The 25,001-nt window shown below is 38.4% G+C and overlaps 2 protein-coding genes and 1 long non-coding RNA gene across 7 annotated transcripts in view; 1 reads left to right on the forward strand and 2 right to left on the reverse strand.

The window, feature by feature from the left end:
- Positions 1–905: 905 nt before the first annotated feature.
- LOC147819457 (uncharacterized) lies at positions 906–2,143 on the forward strand. Its single transcript, XR_015436901.1, has 4 exons — positions 906–1,626; positions 1,693–1,757; positions 1,832–1,933; positions 2,019–2,143. It is a non-coding gene; the product is annotated as an uncharacterized LOC147819457 (long non-coding RNA).
- A 35-nt stretch (positions 2,144–2,178) lies between these two features.
- Positions 2,179–17,637, reverse strand: mtf1 (metal-regulatory transcription factor 1). Of its 3 annotated transcripts, none has more exons than XM_087172547.1 (11): positions 17,561–17,637; positions 15,395–15,926; positions 11,955–12,193; positions 10,436–10,567; positions 9,927–10,000; positions 8,953–9,086; positions 8,375–8,452; positions 8,047–8,149; positions 7,300–7,571; positions 6,809–6,878; positions 2,179–5,785 (listed from the first exon to the last, which is right to left on the reverse strand). In XM_087172547.1, exons 2-11 carry the CDS (start codon positions 15,860–15,862, stop codon positions 5,304–5,306), a joined length of 2,052 nt encoding a protein of 683 aa, XP_087028673.1. In that variant the 5' UTR covers positions 15,863–15,926; positions 17,561–17,637; the 3' UTR covers positions 2,179–5,303. The 3 variants fall into 3 exon arrangements, with proteins under 3 accessions (XP_087028673.1, XP_023256776.1, XP_087028672.1); XM_023401008.2 differs by having other exon boundaries at positions 7,300–7,967; XM_087172546.1 differs by lacking the exon at positions 17,561–17,637 and adding an exon at positions 17,128–17,270 and having other exon boundaries at positions 7,300–7,967.
- Positions 17,638–17,910: 273 nt separating this feature from the next.
- inpp5b (inositol polyphosphate-5-phosphatase B) overlaps positions 17,911–25,001 on the reverse strand; it is a 19,947-nt gene continuing 12,856 nt past the window's right edge. For all 3 annotated transcript variants that reach the window (XM_087172545.1, XM_023401005.2, XM_023401006.2), the window contains 13 exons: positions 24,349–24,465; positions 23,435–23,622; positions 23,044–23,155; positions 22,833–22,942; positions 21,615–21,750; positions 21,217–21,327; positions 20,799–20,964; positions 20,282–20,517; positions 19,997–20,104; positions 19,384–19,468; positions 18,990–19,117; positions 18,769–18,880; positions 17,911–18,353 (listed from right to left, as the gene is read on the reverse strand). In XM_087172545.1, the coding sequence (XP_087028671.1) occupies positions 18,244–18,353; positions 18,769–18,880; positions 18,990–19,117; positions 19,384–19,468; positions 19,997–20,104; positions 20,282–20,517; positions 20,799–20,964; positions 21,217–21,327; positions 21,615–21,750; positions 22,833–22,942; positions 23,044–23,155; positions 23,435–23,622; positions 24,349–24,465 (1,719 nt within the window). In that variant the 3' untranslated portion in view covers positions 17,911–18,243. The remainder of the gene's footprint in view (positions 18,354–18,768; positions 18,881–18,989; positions 19,118–19,383; positions 19,469–19,996; positions 20,105–20,281; positions 20,518–20,798; positions 20,965–21,216; positions 21,328–21,614; positions 21,751–22,832; positions 22,943–23,043; positions 23,156–23,434; positions 23,623–24,348; positions 24,466–25,001) is intronic.

Consider the following 25,001-nt stretch of genomic DNA (forward strand, 5'->3'; position numbering starts at 1 on the left):
CATTTTTAACATTTTATGCTTTACTATACTATGACGTTTTTATTACATTTCATGCCATACTATACCATGATGTTTTCATTACATTTTATGCCTTACTATACTATGACGTTTTTTTGACGTTTCCATGGCTTACTATACTATGAGCTTTTTATGATATTTTATGCTTTACTATACCATGACATTTTTTTGACAATTTATGCCTTACTATAGGATGACGTTTTTATGCCTTACTATACTATGACATTTTTTTCACATTTTTATGACTTACTATACTATGACGTTTTTATGACGTTTTTATGCCTTACTATACTATGACGTTATTATGCCTTACTATACTATGACATTTTTATGATATTTTATGCCTTACTATACTATGACGTTTTTATTACATTTTATGCCATACTATACCATGACGTTTTTATTACATTTCATGCCTTACTATACTATGACGTTTTTTGACGTTTTTATGCCTTATCATACTATGACATTTTTATGACATTTTATGCGTTCCTGTACTATGACGTTTTTATGACATTATATGCCTCACTATGCAATGTTTTTATGCCCTTTTATACTGTGACGTTCTTTGACAATTCATGCCTTATTATAGTATGACTTTTTTGACAATTTATACCTTATTATAACATGACGTTTCTATAACATTTTATGCCTTACTATACTATGACCTTTTTTTTTTTTTTTTTTTTACATTTTTATGCGTAACTATAATATGACATTTTTATGAAATATTTTGACATTTTCACGCCATACCATACTAAGACGTTTTCATTACATTTTATGCCTTCCTGTACTATGACATTCTTATTCCTTTCTATATACGATAACATTTTTATGACATTTCATTCCTTACTTATACTATGATGTTTTTATGCCTTAGTATACTATGTCATTTTCATGACATTTTATGCGTCATGACATTTTTATGACAATATTTGAGTTTACTCAAATATTGGTAGGGACAATTCTGAACACCCAAAATTTTCGTATGGATATGTTCTGGATATGTAATATCTCACATATGCTGTTGGGCTTCTATTAGTTCTGCAGTTCATGGTAAAAACGTATCACATTATATGTTTATCATCCATGAACAACTGACATGTTCTTTTTTTTTTTTTAATATATTTTTTTGTGGCTTTATTGGATAGCAGAGTAGAGAGAGACAGGAAATGGGGAGGCAGAGAAAAGGGCAATCCGATGCGGGATTCGAACCGGGGCCGACTGCAGTGAGGACTGTAGCCTCTACATATGGGGAGCCTACTCAACCCACTGCGCCACTCGACGCCACGAACTGACATATTTTTATTAGGCTATTGTAAAGTTTCATATTAGGCTACATGGTTTTGTTATACACATAAATGGACATTCGAGTGCTCCTTAAATTCTGTATGTGTTGTTTTGGAAATATGTAGCCTATGCATTTCAAGGTATTTAAGTAAGAACACTGACGCATGTTCTTCGTGACGTGACTGCCCTCATCATCACCTACTAATTAGGAAAATTGAAGTCACCTGTGGGCACCTGCTTAAAAACAAAGGCACACGACAACATGGAAATGACGATTCTACAGAACAAATATGTCTAGCGCCATGCCCGCTGACACAGGTAACACGTATGACATCTTCAATTTTCTTACATTTTCTGTGTTTTCTAAGTGTCTTTGTCAAACAGTTCTAGACTGCGCAGAAGATGCAGTAACTCGGCAGACTGATGATGGCGTTTCAACGGTCAAACAGGTCAGACATCGTAATCTTGAACTAATGATACCTGTCCAAATTAACTGGTGACAAACACGTTTTGTCCTCCAAAGGAGCTGGAGGAAGTTAATGACAGACTGATCACCCTGTCCGAGAGGATAACCCTGTGTAACAGAGTTATGACTGACTTGAAGGATCTGCGCAAAGTTCTAACGGTGAGTTGGGGTTTTTTTGGGGGTTTTTTTGGGCCCTCGTGACTTCTTGCAGATTTTGAAAGTTGACCTTGATTATGTTCTACAGAGGAAATCTCTCCAGGATGCGCCCTTACCATCCCACAAGTGATCAAAAGAGAACACATGCTTTTGTTTTTGTTTTCTTTCATGCTATTAAATGCATTTAAATCATAATAAACTGTCAAATTTTTAATTGAATTGGGGAGCTGTGGGAGAAAAGAAATCAGTGACAAGGATAAGGTTTTATTAGTATTATATTGCTCTCAATTCAGAAAGTTATTTATCATATTACTTTATACGAAACAAGCATAAGCAAACATTTTCACATAATACATTCTTTTAAAAAATACAAATCCTTAACAATTCCACACTCTTTGGGTGTCAAGACATTACTTTGGAAGCATATAGTTTCCTCTTTTCTTTTTTTCTTTTTAAATATTGGCCATTTGGAAAAATGTTGGCAATGGCAGAAATTCTGGATCTCAATTTCCAACAACACTCTGGCTATACATTTGTGAACAAACAATCTGCTTCCAAACAAATGCCACCATCAGTGATTTGCTGATGTTTACCGTTTCAGGTAAACTTCAGCTGTAAGTTCGACTTTCATTGGTGAAGATGAGCCAACAAATCATCCACATGTCAAATTTAAATATGTGAAAGGCTGAGATGACTACATAAATGGGGTGAGCCCAAATGAAACATGTACCCATAAAGTGTAAAAAGGAAAAGCTGCTTACATTTGACCAAAAATAATTCTTAAAACAGAATCATTCATTCACTAAGTACTCCTTCAAACAAATCCAGTTGGTTTTAAACCAGTTACCTCAGAGGCAAAACAGCATGTACAAGGGATAGCTGTGGTGCAACATTCATTGGAACAGTACTTGGACACACTACAAAGACCAGATTCACACCATTCCAAATGTGAAATATGAAATACAATAAACTGGAGTTCAAGAAGCATGCTCAATATGTATGCACTGGAAAGGCAACTTTCACCGCTGGACTTCTGCATATAAGTTTGTAGCAGACTGTCATGGAGGGAGGAATAAATCATTTTTTTGTCTTGGAGTCAGTATTTAAACTTGTGAATGCCACTTAAAATTGCATAGTTGTGTTCATTGACAGTATGCATGTATAAGAGTATATATTGATGGCATGACCTTGACTCCTGGCAGTAATTTCACCAAGTGCCTTGAGACGGAAATGGTGAGTGAATTTTGCAATCCAATGGAGCAAAGTTAAGATTTAGACACTCCAAATATCAAATACTGCATATGTGGAATGGTTTTGAGCACAAAATATGACTGGAGCCTTTAACAACATATCCGCCTTCTTGGCACGTGTGAATCGTGGGAAAGCTCCACTCCATATATTTTTTGGAAATGCTGCATATCCATTTGTGACTTTACAAACATTACAGCTGGAAAACAATGCAGATCAAGCTTTTCTGTCTCAGTGATTTTGCCTCAGTGTGATCCCCTGCTGGAAATGATTGCTTGAGACTCAATGAAGTTGAATATGTCAACATGTCAATGGCAAGTCTGTTGCAGAGACTGTCAAGGCAAGGAAGGCTCATAACAGTTAATATTGTAAGGCCAAGTAGCTCTACACTCTAGTATACAGGGCAAAATGCCTTCGCTCTATCATCATTGCATTGTGTCCCATGTGAAACAATACTGTTAAATTATACTCTGAGCAAGGGGCTATGTGTTACATATATTTTGATACTATAGGGACTGTACAGAAGCCCAGCTGCTTATAGAACCACTCATCTAGACAGCAAAATTCAAACTATTCTGCATGAATGTGAATGGGGAAAGAATGCAAGGATAGAGGGTATACATTAGCTCCAAACTCTGAGAGTTAGTAATTCAAAAGTCTATACAAAAATACAAATTCTAGAATAATCTACAAGTTTCTCAAAGATGTTTACACTAAAATGTACTGTATATACACTGTCGCCAGGACACCATCTTTCAAATGCTACTTTACAGCAGTTGTATACAAAAAGTCTGTAGTGGTGCTGCACCTAGGCTAACAAGCAATCAGATTACTCACTTTACAAGTTAGTGTGCAATAAACAGGGGAGAATGCAGCAAAACGTAGGGCTACTGCAAGTGTGGGGCATCTTATTAGGAAAACGCATGTCTGAGTAACAAATTAAGGGAACCAGGATCAGTTATGACTTGATGCATCCCTGAGAGGGCCACAACCCTATAAAACATGGGATGTTGACAGTAGTTCATTACTGTTTCATTGTGGACAATTTTTGCAAACAAGCAGATCCTAGAGGATAATTCACTGTGCAGTCTACTATAGGTGCCTCTTTACTCCAACTTGCTTTTAGCAAGACCCATTACGTTCTTAAAGGAAAGCAATTCAGTAACAAAAACAGCTCAACTTAAAAATACAAGTGATTGGAATAAATTAATAGATTTTTCTGCTATCTTGAAGATAATAGTATTACCAGTATAATGACAGAATCAAGCATTTAAATAAATTAACATGTACAATTTTAAATTAGTTTAAGTTAGGCAACTTATTGATGTATTGACTTAATTTCACTTAAAGAGACAGGCAAATCTGATCACAGGTTCTTCTCTCAATTAGTAAATAACTGTCAAAAGAAGTAGAAAAGAATCATCACATTTTCTGGACTACACTAGTCTTCCTAAAAAACAAAAATACTGAGGAAGTCACTTTATATTGTGAGACAGCCATATGAGGGGCTATGTAGCCAACCCCTCCAAATTCCTGCTGGGAGCAATGTTTGATAAAATTATAGTGAATTCCTCTAATATACAGTGCATTCTGATCAGCTGCATATCAGCTTTAAGCATTTGTTGTTAGGACCTGTAGTACAGTACAAGGATATACAGACAAGCTTTGTTTTCCTGCTCAGGTGTGTGACCTTCAAGCCAGGAAAATGGAACTCTTACGTTATCAGTGCTTGGACACTCACTTATTTCATTCAGATCAGAGTGGATATCAAAGGTTATTATATACAGTTTGATTATGTTTTTAACAAAGGACCTACTGCCTTTTCCCTGTGTAAATTAGCATTAGCATTAACATTGCTAAATGTCAATATGCAAACTAATCCTGTTTCTAAAAACTCAACTACTGCAATGAGTCTCAACAGAGAAAGTATTCATAGATTGTGTATATATGTTGCACAATGCCATACAGAACAGAATGCACTGCAGATACAGGGGTTCAAAGCACACAATATATAGGGAGAAAGACGAGGCGTCACTGAGGAGAGTGACTTGAGATGTAGGTGGAATCAATGCCTGTGGATGAGTGGGTGCAACAGACAAACACATGGTGCCAGAAGGCAGCTCTTCTAAGGATTGCCATCAGTGGCCATGTTAAAGTCATCTGCAACCAGCAGCAACGCCTCAATGTTGGCAGCTGTCTCAGGGCTCTGCAGGGAGAGGAAGTCTGAGACGTCCATATTGGCTAACCCGTCAGAAGAGGGAGGGTTGGTTGAGGCAGTGCTGCTAACTATAGTGGAGAAAGTCTGAGCTGAGGAGGAGGAGGAAGAGGGGGCCTCCAGGCTCACCTCACCCACCTTGGAGGAAGACTCAGGGAGACAGCATGAGGAAGATGAGGTGGCTGGATGGTGGGGGGGGTCTGGGGGCTTTGATAGTGGGGGAGGAGGGGGCTCTGATGGTTGCTGCTGTGCTGGGGCAGGAACGACGGAGGAGGCACTCTTTGAACTCTTGTCTTTAGCAGACTCCCTGCAGGCACACTGGCACTGGCAGGATTCCTCCTGTTTGATGATGATGACTGGCAGGCTGAGGCCGATCTGTTGGACTGAGTTACCTGAAACAGACCAAAAAAATTAATTCACAGAAAAAAAGTAAAAAAACAAAAACAAAGTCTGCAAGTTGATGTTATTTGCTTTCCAAATGTCCTGCAGGGGAAAATATTTAGGATAAAAAAGTTAGAGACCAATGCAGAGGTTGAGAAATTATTAACTGCTTAGTGGAAGGAGGACTTCTTCAGTTGTTGGCTGACAGTTAACACCACATGTACAGATACAGATCAACAAATAAAACATCTCGGTACAGAATGTGATGAGGGGTTAATAAGGATAATATCAAAGTTGAAACAAGAAGTTGTTTAACTGATTACATGATCATGAGAAAAGAAAAGAGCAACCATTTTGTTATTCTTATTCATCAAGCAAAAATGTCAAATTTCTGCTTCTCAAATGTGAGGTTTTCCTCTTTTTTATAGAGACTGTTTTGGACTGTTGGTCCACCTTTGAAAGACAACTCTTTGGGTGTGGAAATTTTTCTGACATGTTACAAACTAAACAATTAATCAAATATATTTGATTCATTTATCAATACTGAAAACCAATCACTACACAGCCCTATTTTGATCATGACCCTAACACTGTGGAGGGACATGCAGTACTTGATGTGTTTAAACTGGTCAGTCATCCTGATCTTCTGCTATCTGCCCAACAATACTTGTTCTCTTCTTATAGTTCCTGAATGTTTTGAATGTTATTGGTCCTGTTCTGTTACTTTTTAGTTTTTTGTTATTAAATATTATGATGGGATACTGTTTAATTGTTCTAGCAAGGTGCATTAACTGAGAGTCAGAAAATTTGAATTGCGTTTGTTTAATGAAAGCATTGTGACAGTATCTTAGAAGAGCTCTCTGGAGACCAATCTACTATAATATAACAATAACAATATAACAATACTATCTAATTAATCCTATTAAATATAAGTACTCGATTGGATGGCAAAACACATTCATGATTTCATCACAGTCTTTTGGCCAAAGTCCATTAAATGAAGAAACATAAAAATTCACTACACACTGACTTACCAACATTTCCTCCTACTGGTATGGCTGTAGTGAAGAAAACCTTTTCCACTTTTGGAGCTCCTTGATGTGACTGAACAAACAATGAACACCACAGTTCAAGCAGGATAAAATATGCCGGGAAACACAACAGTATTCATGAGGTTATTCATAAGAATTCCCTACTGTATCGAAGGGATCTGGTTGGTATTCCTTAGCTACACTTAATGTAAATAAGTGACACCATTTCTAAAAGCTATAGCTTTCCCCACTGTTCTACTTTACATGATAATTTGTTAACAGTTTATGCATTATTACTGAAGTGCATGGAACGGTTTTATTTGCTAATCCTCTCACATGAACAAATTTAGGATTAGAACACAAAAAATCCCTAATTTCCTCTGCAATGCATATGGCACTGTGTGTTTTAAACTGAAAATACATAACAAAATCAAGACTAGTACAAATCAAGTCACCATTTCTTTGTACAAATATTGTGTGGGAGCATTACTCACTGCCTGCTCTGGGTTCTGCTGGCTGCTGGCAGCACTGCTGAGGATCCACTGAAGGTTCTGGTCAGCCATGACCAAGCTGGGCTGCAGCAGGTTCTGGGTGGGTGCTATGGTGATGGTCGCAGGGGTGGGAGCCAGACCAGGGCCAGAGTTGGGGACAGGGTTGTTGGCCAAAGGCACAGGTTGAGCCACAGCTGCCAGAGCATCTGTTGTGGTGGCTGCAACCACAGACACAGCAGCAGTGCCTGTTTCTGTGGTGGTCAGTGCTGGAGCCACTGGAAGAGGAGCAGAGATGGGTGGTGGTAGAGGAGTGGTCTGGGTGGCACTGTCAGGCTGCAGGAATGTGGGTGGCAGTGTCACATAGTGCTGGGAGGGGGCATGGTTTGATGCTTGGACAGAAGCCTGAGCAGGCACATCGGAGATCTGCTGGGGACCGGTTAGTTGCATGAAAGAGGGAGGCTGGGCAGAGCTGACAGTAGCAGAGACAGAGGCAGAGGTGGAGGCCTGAGAGGAAGAGCTCTGATTGAGCTGGGAAGAAGCCTCCATGACTGCAGTTGTGTGGGAACAGGAAGATGAGGAGGTAGGATTGATAGAGAAAGAGATGAGAGATGAAGCATCAGTCACTCCTGGTTGGGTAGAGGTCTCTAGGCTGAAGGGTTCAGCAAGGCTCTCTGAGGAAGGAAGTAAAAACTCCTTCAGAACAAGGACCTTTGACACAATTTAAGCTGACAGGCTTTGAAATGTTCTTACCGTTGTGATGGGCATCATCTTGGCTGACACTATTTTCAGGACTCTGGAACATGAGCTCAAAGATTTTCACTGGGGTCACATTGTTGAGGTCCAGATTTTGAGCCTGTAATAACATTAAAATTAACAAAAGATTTAATGAATACATCAAGTAACCTTACTAAGTATTACAACAGCTAGAAACTCTCGTTTAGCTCTCAATTCTTATTACAGTGGAAACAGAAAGACAACTGAGCTTAGATGTCAAAAAAATCTTTATTGACTATGACAGCTCCCCTACATCTTCAATCCAATGTCTGCTTGACAACACTGAGGCAAAGGCCAGACTTACATTATGGATGTTCTCTCGTAGCTCTGAGTCTGTAGAGATGAGGCTCAAGTCACTGAGGCACAGCGAGTGATTTGCATCCTGTAATTAAGAGATGAATAGGTTATTTAAACTTGCCACTGCTATGGGGTGAAGTAGGGATCAGTAGGATCACTTACTGTATGTTAATATAAAAAAATAGGTTTTAAAATGAACAGTTGGGCACAAAGAGTAAACAAATAAATAATGACATAATGACAATTAATGATTATGCTTTTGCGGAAGATGAGTCATTTGATCTAAAGCTTCTTTTTCATAATAAATCATAAAGATTCACCATGGTTAATGCAGTGTAGTGTGAACCTCTCTAACTTAAAGACATCTGTACATGTCCACAATATGCAGGTGTGCAGCTTTTGTTTTTGGTTAAAATGATCTCTGTATTATGCGAGTGAGAGAATTAAAAAAAAAAATTGTAAGTGTAAAAAGTGTAAAAAAAATTCACAAGTTTTTAATAAAGTAAATAATATGAGGACGACAGTGTCATATTGCTCTCAAGTTGTACATGGAGAACACCGAGAAGTTGCTGTGCTGTGACTCACTTCAGAGAGCGGGTGGGTAAGGGTGACGCTGAAGGCCTGTCCTTTGTCGTGGCCCCGGATGTGACTTTTCAGACTGTACTGGCTGCTAAAAGTCTTCTCACAGCCGTCACTAGGACAGTTGAATGGCTTCTCCCCTACAGAGACAGAGAGGGAAGAATACAGACAGAGACTGAAGGTTAAGAGCTACTCTTTACTGTCAGCTAAGATAAAAGTTGCTACTTTATTTTTGAGTTTGGAGGAAACCAGTAACTATCGCCATGTCAGTCAGACAATGCCCATTATTGCTTTGATTTTAATATTTTATTTTATTGATTTATAGCAAGTGCACAACTGGAATCACAGGCAGCTTGAGCGCACGTTCTAATGTTTCACTTTTGTTTTGAGCTGAAAGGAGGTTTTATTGGATACATAGCATTAAAAGCAAAGGTCATTTCTCCTTCACTTGAACAGAACCAAGTTTAGGAACTTGATAGGTTGGTCTGATGCTTTATTACATTCTTTCATCTGCAGTTTGGGAGAATCACCCATATAAAAAACTACATATAAAAGGAAACACATGTTAGAAACCACCTGAACAGGAGTAGCTGGCACTTTGCTGAGACTGCCCCCACCCCCTGAACAAGCACACAATCATTTGAGGAAAGAACTTGGCCTCAGCTGTCTAACTGGGAACTGCCAATTGGGGAAGATATTTGTCCAATCAATACAAAAAGTGCACATCAACACACACTTTTTAATTGCTGCTCTTTTAACTACATTTCTACGCAGACTTTCTAAAAGAAGACATAGTAAATAAAAAAACAAAATGTTTTTGGCTGCTGGAAACATCTATTTGGTTAGGCTACTCAAATTAACTCTGTGTGGGAGGCACTGATAATAATTTAAATGCAAAGCATAGCTGAAAAGCAAACATGTCCTTGTTCAAGCTACGCTAGATAAATCAAGGTTACATAAAACAAACCACTAATATGTACCTGTGTGAGTCCGTACATGTGTTTTTAGGTGATGACTTGCAGCAAAAGCTTTGCCACAGCCGTCATGGTCACACCTGAAGACAAAGACAGAAACAAAATAATGACAATAATGCTTGAGACCAGATGCAAATGGACAGTGATAATTTTTCAAGACAGTGGATTTAATAATTTATATACAGTACAGCCATGTCTCTGCTAGAACAGTGAGTACCCTTGACTCATCATATACATATAGCTAACTACATATTTTTAAAGCAGATGGGAAACTAATGGGAATATCAGCACTATTTTGGGCTTCTGTCTAACCAGTGAAGCTCCCACAGTAAAAGGCACTGTGAGCAAAAATGTTTTACTATGAAAAAATAATTGCATTCTTGTGATACAAGCAAACATTATTCCACACTAAAAGAGCTGCCTGTGAGCATCTATTAACATATTATTAACATCAATGCTCCTTCACTTTCTACTTGGGAATGGGTTAATCCTGTTGTGGTAATGGTAATGCTCACCGGAATGGCTTCTCCCCAGTGTGTGTGCGAATATGCTTCCTCAGGTCGCTGAGTGTGGTAAAGTACTTTGTGCATCCCTCCGATTCACAGTTGAATGTCTTGCCTGTGTGAAGTCTCTGGTGTGCTTTTAGTCTGCACAGGAAATCAAGTTTGTTTCATTAAACCACAATGGGAGACATGCAAAGAGAAAGAAACTAAGCACAACTGCTTTAAACAGCGTGTGTTGATTGCTGCTGCACTTAATTTAAGAATGTCTACATGGATGGAGACAGAATGTAATCATACAGGGATAACAACTGATTAAAGTATGCACAGTTTCTCAGTGGTGGTTGTATAAGAGAATCTGGGTGGAGGCAAGAGTAAACGGTTATCAAAAAGACAATCCACCCATGTTTGGCATTGGTTTCCTATCCTGAGTAACAGCCTCTGACAAGCAGTTGTTGCCAGTGGCACAGCTCCACCAAGCCCCAGACATGTTGTCATAGCAACTGAACCAATATGGACCAGAAGGCTCTGATGTGAACTGGTTGTGATCACAGCAAAATCTAAATAATGAAAATGCTATGGACAAAGAACATGTCTGGTACTTGTCAAAACAGTCACCTAATAGAATGATCATTATTATTTTCTTATGTTTGATCTTAAATGTATTTTAGTGAAAAAAGCTCACAGGGAGTTATAACTCTGTTCATTTGTTAACCTGCCATACTCCATCAAGGTGTCAAGACATCAGCTGTGTCACCTCTTGTTCTCCCTGACTGTAACTGGCCTTGTGTAGTCAAAAATATGTTTTTTATACTTATATACTTATATTTTATACTTATATAACTTATATATTCTGAATTTTCAACAGTACAGTTACTCATTACATGCAGCATCAATCGCATCCATTTCAGCCAGCAGACTTTTAAAACAAACACACACAATGTCTTTAAAGTTACAGTTAAGTCGTCAAGAGGTGCAGAAAATTACAACATAACAAAACTACAGGATTTAAACAATCCTTTGTTACTGGTGCAATGTTCCCACGTTGTGTGTGGATTAATGGGGAATTTTTTTATGTAGGGTAATTGGGCCAGCAGTTAAGGAAAGAACTTGAAAGAACATGGCACCCTGAGATAACAATGTTCTGCTTTTTCTTGGTCCTGTTCCTTTTACAGACCCTTTCTATTGTTTTACTTTTACTTACTGTGTATTTTTGCACATATGACCAAATTAATTTCCTCATTTCAATTACAAAGTTGAATTTGAGATTTGCAGGGTACAAAGGATATTACTTAAATACTAACTGTGATCAGTAGAAAATTAACTGCTCCCACATAGAACAACTCTAAATAAAACAGATGAAAAGATAATTATGCATAGACATTTCTGTGTTGTGACAACACTTGTTGGGCCATCCACTTTATGGAAGGACCATGATAATGATCTGAACTTACTTTATAATGCCCACAGCTCCATAAATACAGTACCATGAGGACACACACACACAACACAACAAAGCTGCATGTAGGCTCACCTGTATAGCGTGTTGAAGGCTTTCTCACAGCCTTGCACATCACACTCAAACGGCTTCTCCTTGGTGTGAACGCGGACATGGATCTTCAGACTGTAAGAAGTGAGGAAGGCCTTTCCACAGCCCTGCTGATTACACACAAACGTGTACTCGCCCCGGTGAGTCTTCTGGTGTGTCCGCAGGTTTCCCGCCGTACTGTACGTTCTTGTACAGCCCTCAAACATGCACTGGTAGCGCTTCACCTGACAGAGGAAGGAGAGGATGGGAAGGTCATTATCTCAACATTGTAAACTGAATCCAACAATACTGTATGAAATTACACTGAAGCTAAGTAAAAAGATAACATTACTCATAAACATAAACTTAATAGTCTCTACCCTGTATTTTGAAAAGGAAAAATAATTTGTTGATTCAGCTCAGCAATAACCAGCCTTGCCATTGGATGAAATGACAGTCTGAGTCAGTGTGACCTTTCAGAGGCAACTTCAACTCAATGACTCAGCGACCCGTCAGCACATGAAGAGAGTGAGCACAAAGGACAGTGATGATGCCTAACCCCCCAATGCAATTCATCCCGTCCATTTCTGTTTCACAGCACCGATCGCCATTGCAGTGTGGCAGTCTCATGCTCTTTTCTCACACAAAGCCCCAGGGCAATGTGGATAAAAGCAGTCTATTCTGTTCTTTGAAAAATGCTACCCTGTACTGAACACAATGCAAGAAGGAGAAAGCTTGTGGCTGGCCACCTCGACAGGAGAATCGCCTTTTCAGCTAACGATATTCCTGTAACTTACTGCCCTGATCCTCTTAGAGATGTAAAATAATAGTAGTAGTAATAATAATAACAATACTAATAATAATTGTAATAATAATAATAATAATGATTTAAAACTGATTTCCCAAGATCTCAAGATTTCTCGAGATAAAAGACTGCATGTTTACCCCTTACTGCATTAGACTGGGTAATTCATTTTAATAAGAATGTCATTTTTACACAAAGTATTAAATAGGCTTCTAATATCTGTTTATGAAACCTTCTGGATATTTGTTTAAAATAGTTTTGGCCAAACTTGAGGCATCATTTACCTAAAATAAAGACAACTGAATAGTTTTTACAACAGGCCTGGTGCTAAATTCAAACAGCAAAATAAAAAACCTAAAAACCCCAAAAGAACTAAAGTTGTAAAGAACAGTTAAACTCCCCTGATTGTAAATAAAAACAGTTACTAAGCACTAATGCATCTAGAAACGTTTTTTTCACAGCATTAAAGACAACATTCCTCATGGTGCACGCAGTGATGCCTTTGTCAGCAGGAAAAATAACTGATGCATCAGTGAAAACCCCACATTGTTCACGCATCCCAGCAGTCTCAATGCTTCATTTCACAACACATGATGAGACACATTAAGTAACATCTGCTGTAAAAAGAAAAAATAACTTTCTTAGCTGTTGAATATACAGTGAATGTGACAAAAAGCTGATTAAACTTTCTTTCAGCCTTACAGACAAACACTAATCTGAGTGAAGGGTAGTCTAAAGCCATTCACCTAGATTTTAAGTATGTGGGAGAGATCATTTGTTAAGCAAACATCCATGCAAAGCCACAGTGCGAAGTCTGCTTAAGCTTGTAGCACAGTACTGTATTCATCTCCCACATCTCCCCCTTTGTGATTCTTCCTCACCACCACTGAGTTTGAGTACTGTATACTTCCAGCCCCCACATGGATAGTGGAAAATACCATTACATTACAAATTAAATGGCTATGTGAGAGTATCGTTACATTTTTTTCCGACACCTGTTGAACAGGAGGATGGAACTTTCCATTTGTTGTTCACAGGAAATGGCCACTCCTGGTGTTCTATACTCCTCTCACGTTTTTCCAAGGCAGGGCTGCCAATAGTTTTTTTCTTTGTAGTACACACTAGATTGAATTCACACAGCATCATTATTTTTACCGCATCACAGTGCGCTCATATTCAGCAGCACGACATTATATCATTTCAGTTTAATTTTGTTACAGGTGTCTTTCATTTTCTAATGTGTGCACTTCTGTTTAAGGATAGTGAAGCAGGGTTTAGTTTATCTCCCCCTTGGAAATTCATTCTGTGCCCAAGGCAATCATCATAACAAATTATGTCATAATATCATAACAATGACGAAGACAACAATCTAGGCAAATTTAACATTACCAACAAACAATGCAAGCACTATGATGGTGATCAAGACAATCCAACATTACCTCCATATTAAACAAATACAGTGCTAGGTGTTAAGCAGTAACAAAAACAACTAACCTCCACACATACACATTATCACATCTCATATTTTATTTGTTTAGAGATGCTATGCTGTTGGTTTAAAAATACTTACAGGCACAATACTTTATAAAGACTGTATCTTGTACCTTCCACCTCATGTTAACAAAACGTTTTCACTAAAAAGGGGATGTGATACATCACCACGAATTGTTTGTCCTTTTCTTATGACTCAGAACCCTGAGAACAGTGTTGCACCATTTAGCTGTTGGTGTTTATCAGTTACAGACATGTTAAAGTGCTCCAAACTTAAAAAAAGAAGCAGTAGATATGTGTGTGTTCATGTACCAAGAAATTTGTTGACTGGGGACTAAGTTGTTCCCTGCAGTCCTTCAGCACTCTGCCTTGCATTTGGCAAGATCCGTTGCTTTACCAGTGCACACTTCCTGTCAGATGGTTTTCTTGCACACTTCCACTAATTAGGCTGGGATAGGTGTCAAAATATGGCTAATTTGCCACAGAAATGTAAAGGAGACAGAGTGGTTTGTGAGTGTGCAACAGTCTAACACTGGGTGCAAACACTGTGGAAGAAAGCAGGGTAACACCACCTTTGTGGTTATAATGTCTATGCCAAATGACCAAAACAATGTGAAGCTGCTGGGAAATACCTTCAAGCACATTAATGCATGTCCAATGCCCTTTAAATTTCACCAAGCATGCGTGTGTGTATGTGCATGCGCATGTGCAAACTTGCTATGCGTGTGCATTATGCACGTTTATTTTAACATTTTGTGTCTCAGTTTGTCAGACATGTTAGAAAAATCTTTAAACCATTTACTGTTCCATTCAGCAATGAGTTGAAATAACTAGATAAGTTTCCACAAACCAAACCAAGCAATTACTTCAACAATATCCAAACAAAACCAGTCATTACTTCAGCAGTAATAATTGACCACATTCTCCTGAAATGCTGCCCATCTGTGTGCAGTACCTTGTGTGTGAAAATGAATTTATGCAATATACAATGCTACTGAATATTCAAGGAAGCTGTTTATTGAAATCAGTGTGCACCTGTGTTCATACTGAGCATTCAAAGAATAAAGTATCTTTTCATTGGCACATTTCATTAGCATGTAGCAGCTGCATATCGTTTACATTCGGAGGAGATGCACTTATTTAGGCTTACCTCTCTCTGCTTGGTTTCTGGGCACTCAGAGTGCAGGGTCAGCGTGGCCCCCTCTATGTTGCGTGGCATGGGAGTGGAACCTGGATTTATTGTGAACTGGATCTGGTCTGCAGAAATGGTGTGGTGCACATAACCTTGTGACATGGCATCAGGGTCGGCCATAAAGGCCAGAGAGCCCTCCTCCTCATCTCCATCACCTTCCCCCTCAGTTAAGAAGGTGACTCCATCTTCATCCCCTCCACAGTGACCCTCTTCTTCGCCCTCCTCATCCAGCCGGATGGGGTCCCGCTCAATGAGCACTGTGGTGCGGTCATACACCCGACCAGAAGATGATGAAGGCTCAGGAATCAGGTCATCATCTTTGTCAAAGTGGATCTTGTCTTCTTCTTCTTCGTCATCCCGCTCCAGGTGATCCACCTCCACCTCAAAGTACATTGGCGCCTCCGTATGAGGGCCATTCTCACTCATGGTCCCTGGTGCCTCTCCTTCCTTGGCAAGGAGGACTGCACACTCACACTGTTAACGTTACAGCCTGAAAAATATATGAACAAAATTACTTTTTTGTCATAACTTTTCTTTGCTACTGAGAAAAGACACAGGATATAAACAGATTAAAATGAAACAGGTTTAAATAATCTAAAATTAGAGAATTTTAAGAATTAAAATTAAATTGCAATTAATAATAATAATAATAATAATAAAAAAAATACAATGAATAATAAAATTAACAAAATTAAAGTTCAATTAGAATGCATTGCAAGATATGAATATATCATTTTCATTAAAAAATTCATAAAAGGCAAAAATTAAATTTAAAATAACTAGAGTGTTGGAACACACTTTATGTCTTGGGAGGTTGTTTCAGATAATGTATAAAAACTGAATGTTGCTTCCCCATTTTTTGTTTGACTGAGAGAAGTAAGAAAAACGGTCCTAAATGATGTGATAGGACTGGACATCTTTTAACATAGCATCAGGGGAGTGACTACTTATTCAAAATAAAGAGCCATGTTGCTCAGTTAAAGGAGCTCAACTTGGACATTAAAGGAAAATTTAAACTCCCCTCTGTGCTCAAAAAAGTATTTTAGTCATTCTTACTTTTATTGAATGTTTGACCTTTACTGTGCAGAATGATGCATGTTATGTTCAGAGCTTGAAACTGCAAGACTGGTTTCAAATTATTCTACTGAAAGTGGAAAATTTTCTCAGTGCTCACCTAAAGCTGAGTTTAAGGTATGTACCTGCAGGCATGATTTGTGTCATCACAACAAGGTTAGAAGCCAGCAAAATCGAAATAAAGTTAATAATTTTCAGTGATTTAAAAGGTAACGCTGCCTCTTAAAAATTAGAGGAAACTAACACATCGAGATCTAGAAGTTTCTAATTTCAATGACCGCAGTCACGAGACAGCAGGGTCTAAACTCAGCTAACAAACTGACATGTTTGATGATCTCCAGCCGATTAAAACTCCTCAGGCAGGCATGCTTAGATGAAACGTTATGAATAACTTATGAAAGATGTCATATTCACACGACAATGTCAGGTAACTTTTCTACACACGACACAGCTGGCTAACGTTTACAATGCTGCGCGTTCATAAACAGAGTGGCCTGATAAACACGCAGTAATTGCCAAGTTTTACCCGTTTGACTGACAATACAGTAATATTAACCCAATTTAATGAAACATTTCTGTTAGCTGGCTGTGTAACAATCCTCTGGTTGGTTACTGACCTGATGGTATTTCACAGCGTACAGCTTGATCACATCGTTAGTACCCTCAGATATTCATTGCTAGCTAGCTGATACAAATAGATACCAAACCGTTCGTACTTCGTGTTTTAAATAACAAGTCTATAGTTAGTCGCATTTTTAACGTTATGCAACTTGATAACAGAGCCATAACAGCCAGCTTTTTTTTTATATATTTAGCCTGAGCCCCGGCTACGTTAGCTAAAGGAACGTTAGGTAGCTGGCTAAGTCATCTAGCAAAAATTTAGCTCATACGTTAGCTAAGCTAGGGAGCTAGCTCGCTAGTAACGTTGGCGAGTTTACTGTCGACAGCTGATATTACCCATCTTCTCTGGGCTAACAAGGGCTAACAAGCTCCGTGGTTACAAGGGATAAACTGGCATGTTAAGAGGAAATGACATTAAAATACATTTACCTGTTTTGAAATTTAAGCCTTATCTCTGTGCTTAAGATGTTTGGCACTTCCTATCCCCTTCCTAGGATAGCCTACGTCACACACTCGCAGCCATTCGTGATGTATTATGGGAAATTAAAAATCATTAATAAAGCTAAAGTAAAACATGAAAACTTTATTCTTTCTAAAGATATAACAACTTTTTAACTTCCTATGTGGCAAATGGGATTAGATGAGGAGGGCATCCACACAGACACATGATGAGAAAACTAAACATTAATTTAGTGTTTATTTCTTTGCTTGTGATTGATAACATGGACTGAAAATGAAATAATTTGGGGGTGGTGGGGAAATCACCAGTGACACACAACTTGTTTCCAACAGTTTTATATATAAAACAATATGCAATTGAGATCAGAAACATCAAAATACAAACTATTTTTTTTAAATAAAATATACATACATTAAAAATTATTAGGTCTCTACAGATGCTCAGCGAAATACAATAAACTCTGTTCATTGACAGATCACAAACATTGCTTTAGAACATACTAATATCAGATAAGAACTGCCACTTTAAGTAATACTATATCGATACAAAGACCCACATAAGAATATAAGAAATAATTGCTGTTCAAATACTGGACTGTACATTTTTTAGTGTTCAGCTTCAGCATGAAGGACAAGAGGAAGAAGTCCTCCATCTAGGAGGAGCCTTGGATGAGGAAGTGCTGAAAGAACTCCTGAGTCTTCCTCTTTTCTGCAAGATCCTGCTTCGTAGGTGATCTCAGGAGCAAAGAGGCAAAAATGGTGGCTACACAGAAAAACAATAAATTATTCATATTGCATAGAATAACAAAGAGTTCCTTTTCTTAGGTCTTAATGTTGTACTATCTTTATTAGCAGTTTAATTTTTTGTATGTTTCAAGGTATGACAAGGTGAGCTATTCAATATAATGAACAAAGGATTCTAGATGTTGCAATAATTCCTGTTCCAATAATTTATTCTGTATTTAAACTTTATTTACACAGGCCAGGTTGGGCGAGCATTCGCTCTTACAGAACCAGCACAGAACGAAAAGATTACTGAAAACAGACCAACAGACTTGGCTCTATTCCTTACTTTCTCTTCACTCACTCAACATGCTGACTGAAGCACAAAGCAACAGCTAATAATAACAAGTACACAAATGAAAGACACTTAAGAGCAACCTGCTTCCTTTTCTTACCCAAGATGTTGACATCTAATCGATTGCTAGCAGAATTCTTCAACAGCTCACGGAGAAAGGCAGCTAAATAGTTGAACACATTTTGATGGCACTGAGGTAGCATGGAAATAACCTGCAGGCAAAATGTTAATGTTACATCAAAAAAGCAAGAGATTGGCTTTTATAATTTAACAAATCTTGGAATAGATTGATCATGATTAACTGCTGGCTGCCTCACTCACTTTCTCACACTGACTGGCATTGGAGCAGCTTTCTAGGCACTGCTGGTAAAAGGAGTAGGGAACCACAGGTTCTGGGAGGGCATCAAGGAAGAGGAGCAAGGCCTCTGCCACTGAGTGGTTACTTCCCGCTGCAGGTCAATAGAGTTAAAGACATAATCCTGGGGAGCTGGATGTGATAATTCCTACAGTGTTCATCCACTAAAAAGCCTCCAAGTTTAAAGTCAACTCTGTGACCTCCATCATTGATTCATTTCAAACCCAGTGTACTAGGGTACAATGCCAAAACAACAAATAATATCTTTGGACTACACGCTGTTACTTTTTCTAATTTTCAATGAAATTAAATAATATTTTTTCTACTAAAGGTTATGATGGGAATTGTTTTCAAGGATACGAAGAGAATCTGGCATGCCAGTGTCAAGGCAATCCCTTATTTCTGCAAATTCACTCCGGAGCCCTGGTTGCTGAAATATGTCTTCCTGCAAATAGAAGACAACGCATATTGAATCTTTCAGTTCTCAAAGAGAGCAGTAATTTCAAGCATTTAAATTACAAACAGGTTCACTTGGGCTGAAGAAAATGTTCTTATGCTTTGAGGCGTAGTGGAGCTGCAATGAACTTTTGATTTAATAAAAATTCCCATGTTTAAACTACCTGAATCAAGTCCTTTATAAATCAAGATTAATTCCCCTCACCAAATCAATGCAGAGGGTCTACAAAGCTACTTGGCTGGCAGGCACAAGTACTGAGTCATACCATTGTCTTTGTAGCCTCAAGAAAAATGTGAAACTTTTTTGCTTAATTCCTGTGTCATGCAGCAACTTTCACTTATTTGTCCTTATAGGAAAGACTCATAAACTTGGCAGGTGGTCAGGAGTTACATAACTCACTTTAAGAATATGAACCTGCCAACAAGAAAACTGCCAAACATTAACTAAATAGGATTATAATGTTTTTTTATTTTATTACGGCACCAAAACAGAAGCATCACCATCAGATTCTCTGACCTGTTTTATTGCATTACGGAACAAGTGATCCACCATCATCCAGAGTTCTTTAGGAATGTCTAGAGGCTTTTCAGTGTTTGCTGCATTCTCATCTCCAGACATCTCCGCCTGATGTTGAGCACACACAGAGCAAAGAGAAGAAATTTAGTGAAAATGGACAAGACTGTGTTTAATAGAAAATCTGCAAAGTTTTAAAAGAAATATGCTGTAGCCTGTAAGACAATCTTGAATGCGGAAGAGGTATTTTAAGGATGCTGTCCCTGCTCTTCATTTGTGAGCACTAACCAGTTTATGAAGAGTCTCTTGCGGCATGTCCTGGATGGGCTCCCTCAGGTGACACAATGAATAGATGGAGGTGCCATAGCAGCTGGGCAGGTAGTTTCCTGTCACAGAGATGAAATAGTCCTTGCCACGCTCCAAGTGGAGCACCAGGATGTCTTCGATCTGTTGCTTGCCAGAGTTAAGTTCAGGTGCTGTCGAGCGGTTTACAAAAACCTCAAGCTCAATGTCCACAGAAGCACCTAGATGTTGGGGACAGATGCACATAGGGGTGACTCAACTGACTCACAAATTATAATAAATTTGAGGATTTATAAATCAACAAGACATCCATAATCTGCAAAGAAATTTCATCGTGCAAGACAAAAGCCAATTCAAGTGTCAATGAAAATCTCTCATTCTAAGCAATTTAACTTCAGCTTATGGTGTACTTAACAATTTGTAAAATCTAAAGGCAGGACTTTGATGCTTTATTAAGATGAAATCTGTGGCTCCTGGATGAAACTGTGACCATGCTACTCACCCTGAGCAATGAAGCCTTTGGGGGGGTTGGCCGTGAGCCAGGGCTTGCAGTATGTGGGCTCGTTTGGCTTCTGGATAAACTCAAACTGACATGGGACCTGGCCATCATTAAAGAGGCTCAATGTCTCTGCTTGGTGCTGCATGAACTTCACATCCTTAAAGTGGAACTGGAAGAGGAGGAAAGGATTCATGACAAGATGAAAAAAAAAAATCTTCTCTATGGCATGTAATTGTATCCTTTAATTATCTGCATCAGGCCCAAGGCCCAAGATCAATATACAGCTCCATTAGTGGTGGTTTACTTACTGAATTCATCAACGCAACATAATGAGATGGCAATGTAATGTACAATGTGTATGAGAGAGGCATTACAGATCCCATTACAATATAACAGGACTGAAAGTGACAGGAAAATTTACCTCACGCTCGGACAAGGATACAGACGGAATACACTCATTCTCCATTTTGTCAATATTGCGAACAATCTCTTCAAAGGTCTTCTTATAAGCCTCAGCATTTAGTCTCTTGATCTGTATGAACATATAGGAGGAAGTCAGAGATAAGGAAACAATAAAGCATACACATGTATTATATAACCAATAAGTAATACTGCAGTGACCCAGTCTTTAAAAAAAGAAAAAAAGAAAAACAAAAGACGTGAGCAGACAAAGTCAAATCTTCATGTACTTTTCACTGACTTCTCATCATAGTCCCATCCATTTTCAAACTTTCATGCAGGTGTCTAACCAAAATAAACCAAATGAAAAAGAAAAAAAAAATTAAAGATGAAGTCTGTTAAAAATGCTGATGCACTTACCCCAGTGACAAGCAGGGAACTGACTGGTTTGTGGTCACTGGTCTTCAGAGCCATGTGACTCTGATAATGTTCTTGCACTACATTTTTCCCTCTCCACAGGATACGGTCACACCACGCAGGAACGCGACATTTTTCACTGGATGCAGAAGTAATAACAAATGTTTATTCTCAAGTATGTTCGTTATGTCTTTTATTATACAAAGTATTAAAGGCAAATTGCATCTCTATTTCAGTGTATTTGTACATATTTTACAAAAGTTAATGATATGATCCCTGAAGGGAAATTCTCTTATCAGGAGGTGTGACAGCAGAAAATACCACACAACATGTCACCTGTGATCTAGGGCCACAGTAACTGCGAGGCATGTTTATTAATAATGTTAATTAACAGCACAAAAACCTGGCTAGCTTTACTGATTTGCTCCATCAAAGCAAATTAAATTTGTTGTAGTTTTCTAATAGAATTTAAGAATCCCGTTCACATGCTTACCAGGTAAAACAGGTTTTTAAAAAAAGTTTAAAACACTGCTACAGAGCAGAGTCCAAATAATGAATGAACATGTCCCCTTTGCGTTATATATGCATTTACGTCACAGTATTGGTTTCCCTCCCTGAACTCCACATTTCTCTCATAATGCTACTGTGGTATACTCTCATGGCTATCTTTTTGTGAATACTTCAAGAAAACATCTGTTTAGCAAAGTTGTTGAACTTAGCAGAACATATATGTATGTATGTATGTGTATATATATATATATATATGTATGTATGTATGTGTATATATATATATACATACACACACACACACACACACACACACACACACACACACACACACACACACACACACACACACACACACACACACACACACACACACACACACACACACACAAAAAGGTGTTTCCCCATTCAAAGGCCGGCCACTTTGTAAATGGGGAGAATTTTGTTTGTTTGTATCGTAGAAAGCTTCCATAAAGCAATAAACAATGGAGGACAAAGATGGAAATATCTAAACAGTGAAACATTTCTGGGATGAACTGAATTGCTATGCGTGTTGCAAAAAAAATGTGGTAGTTTCATTATTGGAGTACAAGACGCTTCTTTCTACATTTATGCTTATTTCAATTATGAGTGTAATTGAATCACCGAAGAATGATTTCTTGACTGAATATGTTCCTTTCTGCTATTCACAGTCAGGCCTTTATATGAGATTACCTCGTATCCCACATGTCAGAGCCGGTGTCATATTTGTAGGTGGGCTGGAAATCAATCTCACCCTCCATAAAACCAACAAACACAGCCTTCTCGTCAATCTGCCTCTTGAGCTGAGGACCATATGCAGAAGGTAAGTATCACCACTTCGTAACCACGAAACATGAACAAAGACTTTTTAAATAGTGAGAAGGGGGACCATTCATGACGCTACCTGATCATAACTGTGCAGTGTTTCAAAGTCCTTCTTGCTGATTAGCTCCTTCACATTGTCAACGTCAAGGTCACTGATTCTGTAGTTGAGATCTCCAATCCATAAAACCACACTAATGAAGGAAGCACAGAGAAAACAGAGGAACAGACAATGAATGAGAATTTGAAACACACAGCAACTACAACTATAACACACTAATCCTGAATGTAAAATGGCTGGATTTGAAGAAAGCTTTGCAGGATTTTATTTTAGTTAGGATAGCTAAGTGTTTTCATTGGTGTAATGGTATAATACCAATACCAATAGTTCATAAATCCATTTGAATCGCACTGTGACTCTTCTCTATATATGTGTGTGTGTATATATATATATATATATTAATGGTTCGTACTCATGCTTCATGATAATGAGAGGAGGCTGGGTGGGATCAAGCTGTCGGAATTGTAGACGGCTGCAAATATCCTTGTAGTCTTGATTACGTCTCTCATATTCTTCAATGTGGGCAGCTAGGTGAGAGTTGACCACACAGATATCAGAGTTGTGGAAGCGAAAACGGATTGCCACAGCCCCCTTGTTTCCCTGTGAATCAGTGAGAGATTGAAAGAGGAGAGAGAAATTCAGTTAGAATAATGTAACAAGTGAAAAAAAGATTCAGAAAAAAAAAAAAGGTTGATTTAGATTATATGCAGTTATATGTGCTCGTCTGCTTGACAGTAATCCAATATTATGCAAAGACATTGACACTTGGAATGTCTCAGTTGGTTCTTGGTTCAGAACATAAACCAGTCTCTCATTAAAGGAAAGTAAAGGATTGAGTCCTCAGTGGTCACCAGCCAGCCATCTGCTCCAAACTATTACTCTATCACTATATACTCTATATGAGACAAGAATAACTTGTTCTGCAACAGTGACGAATAAGATTGGAGTTGCTGGATGTAGTGCTCAATAGATGAATAAGCTCTCTAGCGAACAATCCAAAGGAGGAACCAGAAAGGGTTAGAGGTACAACACTGGTTGGGCTTCTTTTGCATTTTTCTGTGTATTTCACAGTTTGTGTTGCATTCATTTACTGGTGGCAGTCCATCTGAATTTTCAGCATCACAGCAATAACGTTCAGCATAATATCGCCTTATTTAGTGCTATTTTCCTGCAGTTTTTATTTAAATGAAACAACACTGTCATTGTGGGAGATGTTTTTTTCTGCTTTCTGCTTGTGTTTGTAATGTAATATCTTAACATGATACCAGTAAACCTACATGATAAACCAGTGTATGAAAGAATAAGTCCTGCAGAATCAGTCCTTACCATCCTTCCCATGATGCCAGTGCCCACAGTCTCAGCCTCCACATCAGAGATGAACTCTGCATGCTCCTTCTTCACATAGAAGAGCAGCATGATGCCCACCAGACGCACCAACTTCACCTTTAGCAGAGGACAAATAAACAACACATCGGTTTATACAGTAAATGGGAAGATCACAAGATCTCACAAAATAATGTAGCATGCCAATTTGCTGAATATTTTGGGGTGAAACAGAGACTGAACAGCGACACTGCCAACTACCGCTGAAGATGAAGATGGTTGGGCTTCATTCTGTTACAAATTTAAACTCATTTTTCATTTCGCAATTAACACCATAATTAAAAGTACAGGCAAGCTGTCTATTTTGTAAATGTTACACATTACAACTATTTCATTCTCTTCCAACTGTGTGTGTCACATGACTATTTTGGTCCTATCTTGATCGACTGATCACATCCATGTTAAAATATAATATAATAACCCTGAGATTGCACATTGCCGCGGACACATTTCAGTCAGCAGCATGCTATAGACTCAAAGGTGCTTTAATGCAGATTTTTGCTGCTTATATCAGCATCATAATTGTTTTTCAACTGCAACAATGTGGAACAATAACAATATGTACAGTTGAATTTGAATAGTCGCACCCACTGTCT

This window comes from Seriola lalandi, unplaced genomic scaffold (genome assembly GCF_002814215.2).
Source record: "Seriola lalandi dorsalis isolate HSWRI2012SDOR001 ecotype SW California unplaced genomic scaffold, Sedor1 jcf7180002053211, whole genome shotgun sequence".
Taxonomy (NCBI): Eukaryota; Metazoa; Chordata; class Actinopteri; order Carangiformes; family Carangidae; genus Seriola; species Seriola lalandi.